This window comes from Stigmatopora nigra, chromosome 11 (genome assembly GCF_051989575.1).
Source record: "Stigmatopora nigra isolate UIUO_SnigA chromosome 11, RoL_Snig_1.1, whole genome shotgun sequence".
In the NCBI taxonomy this organism is placed as follows: domain Eukaryota; kingdom Metazoa; phylum Chordata; class Actinopteri; order Syngnathiformes; family Syngnathidae; genus Stigmatopora; species Stigmatopora nigra.
The window spans coordinates 5,350,143-5,369,828 of record NC_135518.1 but is presented as its reverse complement, the minus strand read 5'-3'; the positions used below and the strand labels follow the sequence as shown (position 1 = coordinate 5,369,828).

General features: G+C 33.7%; 1 protein-coding gene across 2 annotated transcripts in view; it reads left to right on the top strand.

Moving 5' to 3' along the window:
- erbb4b (erb-b2 receptor tyrosine kinase 4b) overlaps positions 1-19,686 on the top strand; it is a 131,775-nt gene that overhangs the window by 108,822 nt on the left and 3,267 nt on the right. For both annotated transcript variants that reach the window (XM_077727408.1, XM_077727407.1), the window contains exons 20-25: positions 1,270-1,455; positions 12,266-12,421; positions 13,505-13,580; positions 14,093-14,239; positions 16,033-16,130; positions 18,629-18,799. In XM_077727408.1, coding sequence (XP_077583534.1) covers positions 1,270-1,455; positions 12,266-12,421; positions 13,505-13,580; positions 14,093-14,239; positions 16,033-16,130; positions 18,629-18,799 — 834 coding nt within the window. The remainder of the gene's footprint in view (positions 1-1,269; positions 1,456-12,265; positions 12,422-13,504; positions 13,581-14,092; positions 14,240-16,032; positions 16,131-18,628; positions 18,800-19,686) is intronic.

Below are 19,686 nucleotides of genomic sequence, written 5' to 3'. Positions count from 1 at the left end.
GTAGGTGTATAGTTCTTGCTTCAGTCTCTGCTACATCTTATTATCCTAGCCTTATGATACTTGCAACATATTAATCCTCTTCTGTGATATCACTTCTGTTGTTGTTCACTGAAGCTTTACAGGATGTACCATATATCTGTCTGTGTGATACGCACACAAAAACACATTACAACAATGTGTCCTACATGTATGTTACTGCTATCTCTGTCCAGTGATGTATTAAGCCATAAACACAGCACACTATTTGTGTGTATGTGAGTATTGTTTGAAATGCACCACATAGTTTAGCATTATGTTCTTCTTCCTTGTTAAATGAATTAAAAAAATAAAATAAAAAAGCTCGCAAAGTGTTCAGCGGATGAAGACAATGACTTTCGTTGACTGTTTCATAGTTGCATAATTTATAGGCTGTTCGTTTTAAGGGTATTTTTTTTTCAAGTATTAAACAATAAATCCAGTGAGTACACTTAATCTACACTATTTCCAATGTGGGTGAAAGTATATTTAGGCACAGTATTTTCACACTCCAACCTATCCTCCACATACAGAAGGTGTTACTGAACGGTTCATATTGGATATATTGGAGCCCTGCTAACACAATTTCATGCCAAAAAGTGCACAATAGGGACATATGCTATCATAATATAGTTGGAACTACCATGAGCTAATTCATCAATGGTGTATTTATCACTCTTGGAAAAAAAGTCATGAATCTTGTTGTGCAACGAGCCAATTTGATCAAATAAAACTACACTTTTTGACTAGGGTGGGACCTTACTTGGTGCTTCAAGAAAAACTAGAGCCTTAAACAGAATAAGAAGCTCTGTGATCTTTACCAGCTACATCAGTACTTGTAAACATGGTGAACATTCTGCTCATGTGCTCAGTCTTTGATCTTTGCTTATCTTTTGACGCTAAGTAGAAGATGACCTCCTGACAACTAACTAAATGTATGCATCGTTGCTTGCAAATGACAAAACATAGTTGAAATCAGCTTTTTTAAAAATTCTTTGACTGACAATGACAAATAATTATTGCTGCAAGCCATTCTAGTCAAGTCTAGTGTTGTTAATGACATGCAATGAGTCAGACCAATGGCCATTTAAGTACATTTATTTGAAATACCAAACAGAATACAATTAATTATTAGACAAATAATGTTTTGGTTTGTGTTTTGGGAGCGCTAGTTAAGATAATTTCCCGTAATACACAGTCACCACCTTCAATCCATTCCTTAACATACCGATGATTCGATTTTGTGCCTTTCAGGAAGCCCTAATTATGGCCAGCATGGAGCATCCTCACCTGGTGCGCCTATTGGGTGTTTGTCTGAGTCCTACTATCCAGCTGGTTACGCAACTAATGCCACACGGGTGCCTTCTCGACTATGTCTATGAGCACAAGGACAATATTGGATCACAGCTGTTACTTAACTGGTGTGTCCAGATTGCTAAGGTAAGTGGAGAAATGGCTGTAGTTTTTGTATTGAGTGTCCAAAATTGGGTCAGTTGTGCTGTTTGGTTAGTTGGTGGATGACTTGTAGTTTCTTAACCTATGGCTGCTGAATTTAGAGCCACATGATGGTGTGGTGGTTCACTTGCCTGACATATGTGCGGGTAGGCGTCGGCTCGATTCCCGGCATTAGTGAGTGTGAATGGTCATTTGTCTCTTTGTGTGCCCTATGGCTGGCTAACTGGCGACCAGTTTAGGGTGTAGTCAGCCAGTGATTTAATTAAGTGTCTTGTAAGCGTAAAAAAGGAATATATTTTTGCATGAAAAGGTAAATTCATTCCCATTTAGAGTTTTGATAATTGCAGGTTAATACAACTCACCTCTGTCTAATCATGTTGGATCAAATATTTGTGTTTGTCTTTGGCTTTAGAAGTTGTGAACAAAAATGAAAAGTGGAATTAAAAGTGACTCCATTTGTGGGAGCACTACATTTATTCTCTAATCACAGAGAGACAATACTATGTTGACATTTTGATGTGATATGTTAATTCATCAACTGCATTAATATTAATTACAAATTGAGGAAGCACAGCTATACATTAGTAAATATACTATTTGCCTGCCGGGAACAGTTGTTAACATAGATAATTATTGCTCATGAAAAGAACTTGATTATAAATTGTTTTACTCTTGTTTTTTCCCTGCTTAACAGAATGCAATGTTTCTGTTGTTTGAAAACAGCTTTACCAGTGTTTCTTTACATTCACTTCTTTCATTAGTTAAATTCAACCATGATGTATGTATTTATTATCTCTGTTATGTTGTTTTCATTGTTTTAGTTGTGGAATTACTCATCAATCACATTTAGGTACAGTACTCGCGTCCCTTTTAAATAATACACAATGTCACTACCCTAGGTTAATCCCTGTGTTTTTCCCTCTATCGTCAACACCTTATCTTCATAATGATCCCCACCCTAATAGCTATATGAATTAAGTGTTTTATCATTGATTCATGCATGCTTTTTTTGTTTTTTTTATGTTAATCTAAATTATTTTCAAGTAGTGTTGTCCTGATACCATTTTTTTGCCTCCCAATACTGATTCCGACACCTGGATGTAAAGTAGTAGCCATTGCCGATATCATACCTTCCATACCACTTATCCTCACAAGGGTCACAGTGGTTCTGGTGCCTATCCCAGCCAATTGTGGGCAAAATACATGTGGTACATCCTGAATTGGTTGCCAGCCAATCACAGGGCACAATGAGACAACCATTCATAGGCATATGCATACATAGGGACAATTTAAAGCAGCACCCATTTTTTTTCTTTTGGTACTAAATTACTGTATACTCAGATGTAAAGTAAATTCTACCTTGGCCTGGTCAGAGACTGCTTAAGTCGTTTTCTGCCAATGACAGTACTAAACATTTTCAATGTTGTTGTTATTATTTAGTTTTCCTCTTTGTCTCTGTTGCCCTATTGGTGTTGAAAACAGACACAAATGACTTGTTTTACACTATGCTAAGAAATCCATTTGCTTAATTCCATTCACATAGCTTGCTTGACTTTAAAACTCCCTGTCAACATAAACACACTTAAACATGCACACATGCATACTATGCACAAAGGATCACAGGCTTGAAGCGTTTGATGTTGTCAACAAGTGTCTCTCAGAATCCTTTGCTCTTGGTCCAGCTCTCACTAATGCTTGCGCCCATTTTTTATTCCCAAACTCATTATTTCTAAAGCTTGTTTCTGGTGGGTTTTTCTTGTTGCATTAAAAATGTTTTTTCTGTATTTTTAAACAAGTATATCTCCCCTTCTACTCAGATATGCACGTAAAATCTGATTTTAAGGATTATTAATTGTCAATAGTACCACTCACCTTGTTTGGAATCATAAGTACTGTTTTTGGTCTAATATTTACAGAAGTACCAACAAGTTTTGACAGTTAAAGTTTTCATCCAGATCAGGCTTAGTCAGATAATCCTGCACGAACGTCCAGAAGCAAATCATTGAGAGCGGAGCGATTTTTTTGTGTTTATTTGTGTGCGGTTTCCAAATATATTGACATCTGACAAACCTTGAATTTTCTGGTCAACCCAAAGAACACTAGGAGAGGGATTGTCAGACATCCCTTGCAGATCAAGAACTGGCTCAGACAAAGCAAAATGTCATTCCTAATCCCAGACATTCGATATGTACTTTGGTTCACACAATTGTATTATTTTTGAGGATAGGGTTTCTTTTCAAATGATTTTATTATATACACATTGTAAATACATCGGATACTTAGTCTTCCATATTGGCTTGTTGCTTTGCAGTGATGTTATTTATATAACAACATGGCGTAGCTATTTTCACCTTTAAGTAAAAACATTCTATGTCATTATTCCTTAGCTAAGCTAAATTACATTATATAGCAGAAACACATTGTACGTTTATGATAAGTGATGGCAGTCTAAGTGTTATAAACACTATAATGCTTTCTTTGTAGTTTTCATGCACCAGAGTGAATTGTATACCCCAGTTCTCCAGTAAAGTATCTTAATTGATTCCTACTCTCTGTGTTCCAAGCTCCTGAAATTCCCCTTGGTGGTAACAAAAAATGGTACAGAAAGGAACAAATTAGTCCTGCAATAACTCATTCGGGCTCTACAATTTCCATTGCAAACAACCAATGGAAACAACTGTATGTCAACCCTTTAGTCTCTACAAAAACATATGTATGCAAACACACAAAATGTTAGAAAAGGTGAGCTACTTCAGTTCATAAATGAGAAAATGCAACTATAAGGTATTCAAAGTACTTCTACACTTGACACTGAGTCATTGTAATGAGTATCTTCAGTAACCATTTCTCAACACGCTTAGAATTGAACTGGATTCCCACATAATTTCTAACAGTTACCATGTAGGGGTTTTTATTATCGAAAAATCTATGAATGAGGAACACCGAAAAAGCAATACTTCATTTTTACTAAAACTATTTGTGCCATTTACAATGATAAACATCCAAACATGTAGTTGATTTCATCCCCTTGCTAATAACTGGTCCTTTTGATTGTATCTTTTTGTCCCATATCAAAAAGCCCTGTCATTTATTGCTTTGGGAACAAAATCACATTAAAGTATAACCTTCACTCTGATCTCATGGCAATACTCATGCACGCAACTCCATTAATTAATAGTGTTGTACATGTACTGTCTCCTTGAAAACTCATTTTAATTTGCCTCTGAAATACAAAGCACTTCAGCCCTGTGCTCGTACACACTGTTTGTGAAGGTTCATTTTTGAGTGCATCTAAAATCTTAATGATTCCTTATCAAAGATTGCACCATTTTTTTAGATTCCCTTGTGAAGCTTTGTTTCTCAGAGTTGTTTTGAAGTGCTTCATCGGGCAAATGACACCAAACTATTGATAAATATTTTGTTAAAATGGCTTAATTGTGAAGACTGAATAAGGATTGTTCTTTTTGTTCTCGATGCTTTTAAATAGAGAAACTAAAATCTACTGGGACTGTTTCCCCCAAAGGTCTCACATGCTCTTATTCATCGATCCAGGCACGTATATAGCGACACTTTTCAAATCTCAGAGGAGGAAGCTGTAGAATATTTATTTTTGCTTCTTGACACAAGCTTCTTTTGAGCACACCGCACCCGCTGGTAGTATGTCGGGTGTATACTGTATTCAGATGTTCAAATTTATGAACTTATAATATTACCTTGTCAGTGCCTTTCATTATTATAGATGTCCACTCATGTGGAGATTTTCATTTTTTTTGGCTGTGAATTTGAATAGGTTTCTCACTAATAGACGCCCAAATCATTTGCACTTGAGGGCTGAGATCGAATGAAAAATGTCAGGGCACAGTACCATCTGTAAATGTTCCAATTTGAAAAAAAAAAATATTTATCGCCTATGTATTTACAATGTAAAGTCGTTATCATCAAAGTTTTATCCCTAGGAATCAAATAAACACCAAAATCTCACAAAATTGTGGTTTGACTGATGTCAAATTAAGTAATGTAACTTTTTTAATCTTATCATTACCTGACTTTTTGTCCCAATATTATCCGATAAGCAAAGTTGTGCTCACACAAACTTTACATCGTAAAAAGTTGATGCCCCTGAAACCAAACAACTTAAATCCTGCAACATTGCAACTTTTTTTTTACTCTCAATATTACTTCAATCTCTTAACATTCCACAAAGAGCAATTTTGTGCTCAAACAGACTTAACATCAATACTTGTTGAAGCCTGTGAAGCCAAATAACTTCTGGTTCATGTTACAGAAAAATAAGCAATGATAATGTTACCATTTGAATCATGTAATAGTGCAATCCATTACTTAATGTTCATCTTTCGATTTTAATTTTGTAATAATCATCATAATCCGCCATTCCACCATTGTCATTTATTGTCACACATTATTACAAGAAATTTCTCCTGATATTAAAAACACATTTTACACTATATATTTAGTAGATGGAAAATCCAGACCATGTTATGAATAGACAAACTGAAGCTATTTTTCATTAATATAGTTCTTAATCAGAATGTTTTAACTACTATTTCCTGTCATCATTTTAATAAGTTAAGACATTTACACAAGCGATCCAATAGACAAGTTGAGGGAAGGGTTATGATACACATCCCTCATCTACTAAACAGATGCACTTCAGCCTGTTCAGATGGTTGCATCACTTGGAAAGATGTCCTGCATTTGCTTTGCTATGTTTTCTGTTAGCCTAAAAGAATTCCCCTACCATGCCTGGTAATTTTAGAAAAGCATATACGATCAACCCTATGCTGCATCTGCTGTTTATTGTTGCTTCGTCACTATCATTAGTTTTCTTAATTGTATTTTTTACTTCCTTCTTCATCACTACCTGCAATGTGTGCTTTTACGGAATCTTTGAGCACATATTTTGGTTTTAATATTTATAGTCTACTGTAAAAGAAAAAAAAAACTATTTTGTGATATCTGCTTAAAGATAAATCGCACACTTTAAAGCCCATCCTGTGGGATAAAATTATCGTTTACACCATGTACAGTGAATGTTTGCAAGCGAGGTATGTTTCCACACAGCCCGCCTGCTATAAACAACCTGAGGCGATCCCCACGCTGTCTCGCTTGAAAGCGCAAAACAAAAATGGGCTGCCTACACTTGAACACAAGAAGGCGATTAACTCAGCGGAGATGGAGCAGTCTCCGTCTCCTGAAGAAATTAGAACAGCTGTAAATAGTTTCTGTCTCTCAACAGTCGCCAACATTCGTCATAACCTGAGCTTGTGACAGACACCCAATGTGAATCCAATGTGATTAAGAATGTCCCATTATTTTGGCAGAACATTGCTTCTTCACAATTTCCAAATATGTCATGTATGTATCATTGGATGTATATATACATTTTTTTTAAAGTACTGTAGTTTTATTTGTAGATAAAATGTAATAGAGAAATCAAAGTGTTCCATAAATTCAAAACATTAAAGGTGTTTATAGGTAACAAAACACCAACCTCATACACAAACGGAAAAATAACGATGTGATTCATCTGCTGGGAAAAAAATATCAGTCAACAATGAGGCAAAATTGGAATAGAATAGATTTTTTTCTCTTATGGCCCAATTAAAGCATTCAATCACCTAGAAATGCTTTTGGTCTGTAAAAATGAAGGCAGTATCTCTCCTTTGTTATGCATATTCTAAGAAATAATAGGTAACTGATAAAGTATAAATTAAGTTTTCAATCATTCAATTTAGTATCTAGTTCATTGAATGTCTTTCAAGAAGTTAAAATAATAATAATAATAATAATAATAATAATAATAATAATAATAATAATAATAATAATAATAATAATAATAATAATAATAATAATAATAATAATAATAATAATAATAATAATAATAATAATAATAATAATAATAATAATAATAATAATAATAATAATAATAATAATAATAATAATAATAATAATAATAATAATAATAATAATAATAATAATAATAATAATAATAATAATAATAATAATAATAATAATAATAATAATAATAATAATAATAATAATAATAATAATAATAATAATAATAATAATAATAATAATAATAATAATAATAATAATAATAATAATAATAATAATAATAATAATAATAATAATAATAATAATAATAATAATAATAATAATAATAATAATAATAATAATAATAATAATAATAATAATAATAATAATAATAATAATAATAATAATAATAATAATAATAATAATAATAATAATAATAATAATAATAATAATAATAATAATAATAATAATAATAATAATAATAATAATAATAATAATAATAATAATAATAATAATAATAATAATAATAATAATAATAATAATAATAATAATAATAATAATAATAATAATAATAATAATAATAATAATAATAATAATAATAATAATAATAATAATAATAATAATAATAATAATAATAATAATAATAATAATAATAATAATAATAATAATAATAATAATAATAATAATAATAATAATAATAATAATAATATTTCTTGCCGTCCAAAGCAGCTAAAAAGTTGCTGTTTTTTATCTTTAAGAAAAGTGTGAATTAAATTAGTTTCACGGTGGTGTTGCATTGGTTTCACATTCAACTGCAACCATCTGGGTGAGCAATACAACTTGTTTGCTGTAGCAAAAGGCTGCAATTGAAATTGAACAATGTGAATTAGCAGGTACCTTGGGAGTGTTTTCAGCCGCCTGACTTAATGCTTGCTGGCCTGTGTCAACGTCCCTCATGAAATGTTTGGCGTCTTGCTCTTTAGTTTATCGACCATGAGATGGATTACTAGGGTTGTGGTCTTTATTGATGTACTTAATAGTGAAATGAGCAAACTTCTAATCTAGATGTTTTGTTCTTTTTCTTGCCCGCATTATTACAACAATGAATTGTTAACTGGCTAACTCACTGACTGACTAAATAATTTACCCTTTTGTAGTAATAGTGGTACCATTGGCGTCAGATTCAATGGTTATAGCGCAGAAAAAAATATAATATACGAACATGTGATATTCTTATACTAAGGCAAATACCTTGTGTGCTCGAGGCTTTCTGGTGACTGCCGCATTTGGCATTCATCAGAGAGAATAAATGTATATACACAAAATCTCTCCTTCAATTTCTCTGCTTACCTAGTCTCCTGCTTCATATTTGAGCTGTCCCCTAACGTCATTATTTAAATTATTTCTGACACAGTAGTTCAAATTGAAAGAAAAGCATACTGCTTTCATCAGTATTGTGTAATCCTTTCCGTTTCTCCTCCACGTTGGTCTGATTTGTCACACCTCATTCCTCCAACAATGATTCATCCTCTCTCGTGCCCACTGGGATCTTTTTATATCCATAGCATTCATTAAGCATGAACTACATGAGGAAAACGTTGCTCTGATGCCACAAATCTCTAATAAAACTCACCCGTCATATGATTGCCAAAATAGTCAACGAATATTTGGTGCCGTCAATAAATCCTGTCATCCCTAAAATATATACAAGAATGCAGGCTTTGCAAATACATTGAAATATTCAATGACCAACGAATCGAGTAGAGCGCAACATGTTTAATTTTGCTATGATTAATTTGTGTAAAACAGCTGAAAATAAGAATTCAAATTCCTGAGAAAACCAATGTTATTATTTGGTACAGTTGCATTTTCTTGGAATTACAGAAGTCAAATATTACTATAGTTTTTAACCAGGTTTGCACATGCTGTAGTAGGGATTTTTCCCCCTCCTCCACACACCAGATCTTGTCACAATCAGTCAGGTTCTGGACTGCATCTGAGAAACGTGGAATTTGAGCTCCCTCCACAGATTTTCTATTGGGTTTAGGCCTGCAGACTGTCTAGGCCACGCAAGACCCTTGATATACTTCTTACGGATCCATTCTTTGGTTTTCCCTGCTGTTTGCTTCGGGTCATTGTCTTACAAAAAAAAAAAAACACCCCCAAAGCAGGATGCCACCCACCCCATGCTTCACAATAGGCATGATGTTCTTGAGATTATACTCATCATTCTTATTCTTCCAAACACTGCCAATGGAATTATATTTAATTATATAATTAAGTTATATTTTGACCTCATCTGACCACAAGACTTTCTTGCCTGATGCCTCTGTATCATCCAAATGAAAATGCTAAATGACCAAAACAGTTTCAGTGAAAATTTTGGTAGCAAATGAACATCTACTAGTGACAAACTAATTTCAATTCATGGCAAAAGGGTAAAAAAAATCCATTATTTTATCGTTATCATTCTCAAAGGCAACAAAAGAGTTAATAGTTTGGCTCATGCTAAAAACATACCATATTTGATTCAAATGTATCTGTATATTCACTTACATTTTTCAACAAATAAGTATTATTGCTTGATGAAGATGATAAGGATCAAAAACCATTTAGATGGTGTTACTCTGAAGACATTCCCTGTAAATTTACTTCTCTCCCACGCCCCAAGTACATGCTTACAGAGAGTGTTCAATCTCATTAGGAGTGTTTCCTCATGAATCACGTACCTTCGGGATGAATTGCTTGATTATACATTTTGGTGAGTGTGCTGCTAGAGTGTCTTGACAGCTTCCTCTGTGTATTTATTTTCTTGTCAGAATTAACTGCAATGGAAAGTGCCAGGTGGTAAAGAATGGTGCTACTTCACTACTCTATCCTTACTATTGATTTGATCTTCAGCCCTTCACTTCATTCAGAGCAGCATCTGTCTTCCCAAAACACACTGGCGGAAAATATTGCTTAACCGGGTTTTGTTCCTAGTGACTCTGTACAAGAGGTATAAATAACCATGGCAATAGGTCACATTTTTCTGTGCGTGCTTGCTCCCTTTACTTTAAAAAAAAAATGTTGTTGAACATAAAATATCCAGGCATATTCTTTGAATACAGTGATTTGAAATTATCTTGGACCATAACTTGCTCTTATGTGCTATATAACCTTTTATAGGGCACTTGGATAACTCAGTGGCTACTATTGACAGCTCTAGAGATCCTAAACATGTTGAAAATATGCACTGAAATATGAGCATTCACTGCTAGTCCTTCTTGTTTAAATCAATTTGCTTTTTAAATTAATATTAAAAAAAAACCTATATAATTACATTAAGACATTTTGGCACCTGTACTGTTAAATAGTTGGGAACATATTGTACTTTTTTATTTTAATAGTTGCTTAGTGTAGTATATTGAAATAAGTTTTAAATACTATGCAAAAAAAAACATTGTAGAATGTGTAAAGCGCAATAACTTTATTCTCTCTGTATAATAGCAATGTAAACACTACTTGGTTATTGAAAAGTGCAAATCCTTGTTTCCTATTGGAAAAATGTCTGGACATTTCTCTTCCCTCTCTTGGCTAGCTTCATCTAATCCCTGAAGGTTTAAAGGCAGTGTTCATCTGGAGGTGTGATATGTTATGGACAAGCCTGTAAATATTTTTTTTCCTCCCCCAGCGTTGCATATTTTTTAAAAAAAAGTCTCCACAGAATACATATATAGATGTTTCCAACATCTGTAGATCTTGAATTGTTAGACACTATCAATGTCATGCATGCCTAAAAAGTGAATTTGAGAAGCAACAAGAGCATAACAAGTATTATTATTTTTACCAAATGTCCCATGAAAGGTTTTTTTCCTTGTCATAATCACTAACAAATTCTAACATGCTATTTGGTTGATTAGTCATAGCGTCCATTCCTGTAAGTGATGAATGGTTGTGACCAAAATATCATTGTGGTGACATTTTTAATAGCCCACGGTGAATTAATCCCCTGGCTCAGGTGGTCCAACAAATTTATTCCATAAAAGCACATAGATAATTCTAATTGTATTTATCGATGCGTGAATTTAAACATAACACTTTATCTATTTTCCTGAAATCCTGCCAGGAAAGACACTTTATAATGATCAATTGACGAGAAGTTTGATCTGATTCTTATTATTGCTTTTGGTGACCTTTTGTAATTTTATCAAAACTTTCCTATATGCTGTTTATGCTGTTTAAATATCCCACTGTACAGATGTTCTTAAGTTTTAAGTTCCTCACACATTTGTCCAGTAATGTTAGGATTTATTCTTTATTCGCAGCACATATTTCAAAACATTTTTCATATTTTCTGGTGATGCAAAGTTTTCTTCTATGAGTGTTTTCCATCATGATTGATCTTGAACTTCCTAAACATAATCAGGTGTGGTGGCTACATAAAGTATCACAAATGAACTAAAGCAACCTCATCTAAATTTGTTTGCTTGTCTTTATTAGGCAGGTAATCATTTTTAATTAAAGTTTGTAATAGCAACAGTGTGTGACTGGATCTTTTCTGGATTCATTATTAAATGTATTGGCTAGAACGTCTTTCTTCTCACGCTTATGGATCCTATTTTAATTGAAAATACTTCATTAAATTGATGCATATGGAAGCTGTTGTTATTGTACTTTTACGACATATAGGGATTTTACACAGTTGGGTTGTTGATTAAAGAGAGTTTGCATGAAAATAACAGTGTGGTAGTAATGATGATTACAGCAATAATTATGAAAAAGCTAATGGGGTCTTAATGGTTGTAGAGCATTGAAGTGATGCAATGGCAAAGACAGACGGTGATGTCGAACACGACTCAGTCTTGCGTGCATTTTTTCGCAGGTCACTGCCAGTACACATTGATATCTCTGTAGATGCGGATTACATATTAAAGAGTACAATAGAAAGTAAACTTACATAGACATACTTGTGTTGCAGGGTATGATGTATCTGGAGGAGCGTAGGCTGGTCCACAGGGATCTGGCAGCTCGTAACGTCCTGGTTAAATCTCCCAACCATATCAAGATCACTGACTTCGGCTTATCCCGCTTGCTGGATGTGAATGAGAAGGAATACAATGCAGATGGTGGAAAGGTAAACACTTGCATGATTGTAAGCAAAGTAAACAACAGAACTCATTGCATGAAACAAATTCAAGTTTTAAATAGCCAGATAGCACCTATTAAACGTGAATACCCTTCATGTGAAATACACTTGCACCTGGTAGTACAGTGGTACTTCTACTTAGGAAATGAATAGGTTTCACAAGTGTTTTTTTTAACTTGGATTTTTCCAAAATAGATGCATATTTTTAAATGAATTAGCATAATTTGTTCCACGATCCTTAATACTATACCCTAAACACTTTGTTAAACACTTTTGTTCATCCATAAAATGAATAAGAAATGCAAAGATAGCCTTCACAGTTCAAATGAATTGGGTGTAGTATTCTTGTAAGGGTTGAATTGGATCTATATTCTTTTCAGGGTTAGTTGGGGTGTTGGTTGGTTTTGTCATACCATTTTCCCTGTGTGTCCTGTCTGTGTGCTTTTCGCCTCCTGTGTCCCTCCGGGCTTCCCTTCCTCTTGTAACCAGATGGCAATGAAAGGGTTAAAAGTACACTCAATAAACATATTAAATCAGTGCTGTTTAAAAAGTGTCACGGGGGGTGCTGGAGCCCGGCACAAGGAGATGGGAAGCCAGTCATGCTTATACTGATACCTAGGGAAAATATAATATTCAACTAGCATACCTTGCAAATGTATGTGGTAAGAAATTGGAGAACCTTGAGAAAACCCAGACAAGCCTGGGGAGAACAAACTACGCAGTAAGGTCGAAACCCACCTGGGATTGAACCCTTAACCCTTATTCCACTGGGCCACCCTGTAGGGATCTTAAGGGATTTTAGTTAATGTTAAAAATTGACATTCTGGTGTTTTTAACCATAATAATAATGGTTCAAAATTTGACATTTGAAAATAGATTCTAGCCTCAAAAAGAAATTAGCATTTAAAGATCAACCATATTAGTCATAGGAATCTCACCTCTTCTGTAGCACTTAAGTTTATATGGTTAAAACATTTTTTTTGTGGATACCACTCTAGTTCAATAAAACGTGCCATTCTCTGGTGAATGTTTTGATGCTGTAAAGTGATGGGTCACTGCTTTTCCCAATAGATGCCCATTAAATGGATGGCCCTGGAGTGCATTCATTACAGGAAGTTTACTCATCAGAGTGATGTTTGGAGTTATGGTAAGATTGCATTTAATACATTTACATAATACAAATATCAATTATTGTAGAATGGTTTAGTGTTAATAGGTTTTATTAAGTACTTGTCATGCTGAATACCAGCATTTAATTCATATGAATAATGTCAGAAAAATATAATACATGGATTTTGTACTGTTATTTATTTTGATTCCATAGAATAATTTATGGATTTTAGTTTTTTTTCTTTTTTTTTTATTTGTCAATTATAAAAGTCAAGTCATCCTTCTGAAATTTTCCACGCAAACACACAGTTTTTATTAGTTTTTGAATAGCCAAGTCTATGTTAAGATCTCCTTTATCCTTTAATCAATTAGCCCTTTTCAATCCATTCAAAGATCAAATGTGTCCTTTCAGTTCCTCTGATTAATGCCCTTTGTTTTCTAATCCGGGTTTTTCTCTGATCTCCTGTTTGTTCATGTTTTGGCTTCTCCAATAACATATTTTTTATGTCGTAAATGTCTCTCTCTTTTTATAAATACTCTATTTTTTAGGGGTAACAATTTGGGAGCTCATGACCTTTGGAGGTAAGCCATATGATGGCATTTCAACCAGAGATATTCCAGACCTCCTGGAGAAAGGAGAGCGGCTCCCACAGCCACCTATCTGCACCATTGATGTCTACATGGTCTTAGTCAAATGTAGGTCAATGTTTACCACTCTTACCTCCTTGTATGGCACTCTTTTTTTCTCTCGATTTTGATTTGAAGCGCATGCAGTGAATGCGTACAGGAAGCATCTAATACAAAGAACATATTTTTTTCTTATTATGAGCAAAACACGAGTAGAAACACCCACTATCTGTGCTCTTGTTTAAAATCCTACTTATTGTGAACTGGGAAACTCAGGACTTACTTATTGCTCTCTTCTTCCTACTCCATTCTTAGTTTTCTTCAGCTCACCCCCATTTCTTGTTTGGATTGTAAAGTTACTTGCTTTATTACGTTGGTGGCTTAATGTTGTGCATTTCACAAGGCAGAGCCAATGTTTGTGTCGCATCAGTGCGTGTCTGCTGTCATTTTTATATTTGTTTATATTTTTTCAGCATCTCTTTTCTCTTTGTTTGACTAGTGCAGACTGTGAATGATGTTGAATTATTTCTCTGTCATTAGTGGATGTTTGCATAAATCACCAAAAGTCACTGATGGAGGAAAAGAATGAAGTGTTTACGTGCAGTACAATTTCCGATTTTATAAACTGCCTCTGCCTTACCCCTGAGTGAGCAAGACACTAATTCTATTTCCTGAGTTGACAGCACATGTACGAAATATGTAATTAAGAAAGTTAACCCGAACATTATCAAGAAATGTACTTTTTAGAAAATGTACATCTCCACATGAGACTTATTTACAAAACAATGTTTCCCTACATGGTCGCAGTTCATGTTATACAGAAGACCAAAATGTTTCAGTTCAAATCGTTCTATTAGCTTTCAGTACCACTGTTGATAATAGAGGTCTAAATATGTGACTTTTTTCATCATTACTTACTTACTTTCTTATTAACTGACTTACTTTGATTTTCAATCCATTTAAAATTATAGGTTTGGCAGTGAATGAACCAATGCCTTCAATTGCAGTTTATGCCAAGTTAACCCGCTCATAAAATCCCAAAGTTGCTTCAAATCAAATAACATTAATTCATTCGCTTCAACCCTCCCAGTTCATACTGATTGGACATATACTGCTGTCAATGGCAGCCAATTAATTCAATCCTTCTTCTCTGAACACAACTAATTTGCAAGGTAGGGTAAATATATAAAAAAAATAGTTTGCAAGACATTCAACTACTTTAATGAACTGTCCATAACCTCCTCATCAACACGTTGGCTTTATCAATGGGTCAGTAGCTTGGCACGGTGGCACAGTAATCCTCTGATATCATGCCAGTGCCACCTCGGCCTGCGGGCTGAAGTCCTGCCAGTCACCTTGGCGGTGGCACCTTGAACCAGCAGCCACCTGGCAAGCAGGCATGCACTCACAGCAGGATGAGGTCACCATTGCTTTTGTGACTTTTGCTCCATTATTGCCAAATTTACTTCTTAGCTTGTTATTGTATGCTTCGAATAAATCAGAAATGTTCAGAAATATATATATATATATATATATATATATATATATATATATATATATATATATATATATATATATATATATATATATATATATATATATATATATATATATATATATATATATATATATATATATATATATATATATATATATATATATATATATATATATATATATATATATATATATATATATAAATATGAGATCATTTTTTTCTTTTAAATGATATATAATCTCATAAAACCTTCTGACGCCATTATTGAATGTGTTTCTCAAGATAAATCCAGATAATATTTTTGTCAAAATAGGTTCATGTTTTTCTGGTTATTGAAATATGATTTTTTTTTTTCTTATTCCAGGCTGGATGATTGATGCAGACAGCCGACCCAAATTCAGAGAGTTGGCAGCAGAATTCACCAGGATGGCTCGTGATCCCCAAAGATACCTTGTTATTCAAGTATGTCAATAAGGACTGTTGGAATGTGCCTTTAGTGTCACATTTTCAAAATATAATCTGCAAATTGCAGAATTAAAATCAAAACACTGGTTAGGCCTGAGTAGCCTTTTGCAAAATGCCTTTTAGTAAACTAAAACCTAATTTTAACATGTCTCAAATAAGAGAGCTTTTATTTATTTATTTCAAATATGAATTTGAACTTCATGAAACTTAACTTAATGAAAAAAGGTAATTGCACATCTAACTCTGCCAAAAAGTTAAGTAGATCTCAACAAAAATAACAGAGTTGTTCTTGTATGTATACTGCTCAATATATTCAGCTTCATAGCAAAGAAAACATTTGATCTATTTAATCCATGTACGAATAACTATACACAATATATTTTTTAATAGGTGACATATTATTTTGAGCCACCTGATGGTGTAGAGGTTCACTTGCCTGATTTCGGTGCGGGCAGGCCTGGGCTCAATTCCCACTGATGGCGGTATAATTATGAGAATGAATGATCGCTTGTCTCTCTGTCAAGTCTACGACTGAATGGTGACTATAATCTATGACGTAGACTGCCTTTCAGTTGACTGGGATTGGCTCCAGCAACCCCCGTTACCCTTACGAGGATGCATGGTATGAAAGATGAATGAATTAACATATTATTGTGTTTTATTGTTGGTGTTTTTTGCTCTGTGTTTGCACAAATTATTATGATAGCAATATGTGGATGTCTATTGTGGCAGTACAATGTCCCTGGGAATATTACTATTTTGTAAAATACAAAAAGCAAGTGACATATCTCACTTTTATAAACGTGTGATTATTGTCTTGAACATGAAGTCACGATCAATCAATGAAGAAAAAAATGTAATGATTTTTTTTTTACTTGATGATACAACAATAAGAAGTTTAAAAAGAAAAATGCATGTTAAATAGAGCTGACAGGAACTTCCATGTGACGCTGACCTCATCAGTTAAAATACTCTAGACTGCTTGTTAAGTTCATAAGGAGAGTGTCTTTTGTGTCACATGAGTGGAGATATGGTCAGCGGCACATTAACTTTCTCATTCAAGCAGACATAAATTATTCACTTGGGTAACGAAAAAGAGAAGAGGGAAGCTCTGCGTCGTTTTCTTGCGAATTTCCACCAAACATTCATCAATACTGTCAAAATCAAGTCTTAACAAATGTATTTTGTTCAAATCATAATTCCAGGCAAAAGGTGTTGTGATACGTGTATTTATTGTAGTATTTGATAGAGTGAAAAAAGCCATTAATATAAGTGAAGGTTGAAGTGGTAATCCTCATGCATTTACCAGAATATTAAATTTCATGATCAAATTTAAATTTAAGACTGAAGATCTCTACCAATCAAACTACTCCATTTAACTCCATGATGTATTTCAAACCTCTACACGGATTTCAAATATTTATTCTTTCTGAAAGGGTAAGGTATTTGAATATATGTTAAAACTAAAATAATATTTTTGCTGTTGAACTCAATTAAATTCAGCTAAAATTGTAGCTTTGTTTCTACTGTCCTCAAGAGAGTGTGACAGTAAATTCTTAGTGATGATTTCTAACTGAAATTTCAACATATAAAGAGACAGTAATTGTAGGTCACACCAAACATACATATGCAGGCTTGAAGCAAAAAAAAAATCTCAATCATAGCGGGGGAAGAGTGTGAAACACTATTGCTGACCTTTTCTTCATAATGGCAGACAAATGGAGATCAAAACGTAGTAAATCATGTGAATGTATGCATTTAAATGCCGAATTCAGGTAAGGAGTTTTGTGAAATAATGATCATTCCACAAAACTCCATATTTAATGGCAGTTGCTCACACTACACGCGCTCTGTGCACTTTGATTTTCTGAATTTATTTTAGGTTATAAATTGTGTGAATTGGATTAAAAATTCTAGGATGAGAAATTTGAAAATCTTAAGGTTATTTCGCCTTTCAAAGTGGATGGCCTTTTTTTTTTAAACGAAAATACTTTTTACTGCAAACCTGAACAAATTGAAAGAGAGCCTGCGTCGCATCAATCTTTGGAAGATTGTGAAGTTGGAACGGTAAGAATTGGTCATAATGTTTGTTGCGTGAATATAACATATGTGAAGCTTTTCTTACAATTACAAGACTGGTGTTTCAAAAAATTAGATATCCAATGCATTTGAAATGGAATAGCTGGTATTGATCATTTCATCTAACATTTAAAATGGGTCGGACGCCTATCGTCAACAATGGAAGTTAATGAGTTAAAAGTGTGACATTATTCATATTTATTTCTTTGCAAAACTATATTGTGTGTTCTGTTCTGTTTTGTAAACTTACCAGCCATCACTCTTAATTGTGTTTAGTTCCCTTAGGGTATAGGGAAATTCTATCAGAGATAGTCAGTGTGTGAGATAATGAATTCAATAAGGTTGTGTCTCTTTATCTGAGACATATTTGAACTCTTGTGACATTTTGACTAATTTATCATATTAATCCTTCTTAGGGGGATGACCGAATGAAGCTTCCCAGTCCAAATGATAGCAAGTTCTTCCAAAGTCTTCTGGATGAAGAGGAGTTGGAAGACCTGATGGATGCTGAGGAGTATGTGGTGCCACATTCCTTTAGTATGCCGCCTTTGACGTACACTTCACAAACTCGTATGGATCCTAGCAAGGTATAGACTCCCACAATTTGTGATCCACCTTCAAACAATGATATATATTTCAGTTGTTCAGCTTTATAGTGGAAGTTGACTGAGCTTATCAAGGAAAATACGTTCGTGTTTCCATCGACCATCAAAGTGTTTTGAGGGTATTTATATCTTACATTTTATTATTAGTATTGCTAAAGATTGTTTTACTATTGGCGGTACGGTGAATCAGTGGTTAGCAGATCTGCTTCACAGTTCTGTTCCTTGATGGATTCCGTCCTTCCTGTGTGAAGTTTGCTTTGTTTGTTTTTTGTTTTTTCCGGTGCTCTAGTTTCTTCTTTCATCCCAAAAAAAATATGCTTGATAGGCTGGTTAATCACGCAAGTATAATTGTCGACTAAGACAGTGTGTGCTGCCTACTGGCAATAGTTGGCTGGGATAGGCTCCAGCACCCCAGGACTGTTGTGAGGATAAGTGGAATTGAAAATTAATTTATCTTTTACCTTTCCTAAAGTTTTCGACATGAAAACTTTGTACCGTTAATAATAGCTTTGTTCTGACAGTCATCATTTTGGTAATTTCTTTAGAAATAGGCCTGAAACTCTGTAACTGAAGTATCAAATCCTTCTATTGTGAATAGAATTATACTTATATTCATGCAAGTACAGGTTTTTTTTACACGTATGTAGAGTTGATCAAATTCTAGATGTGAAAACCGATAGAGTAAACGAGTAAATGGTGAAAAAGGAGGGTTGATCTTCAATCTTTACGGGCCCTGCATGGGCATGCTAGTTTCATCCAATGCTTGATGGCAGTCTATAATAGTAGTTAGTCCATTAGAGACGAATATCATCTTTGCTGCATATAACTCTTCTTTTAGTATTACACATTCTCAATGCTGACTCAGTAAT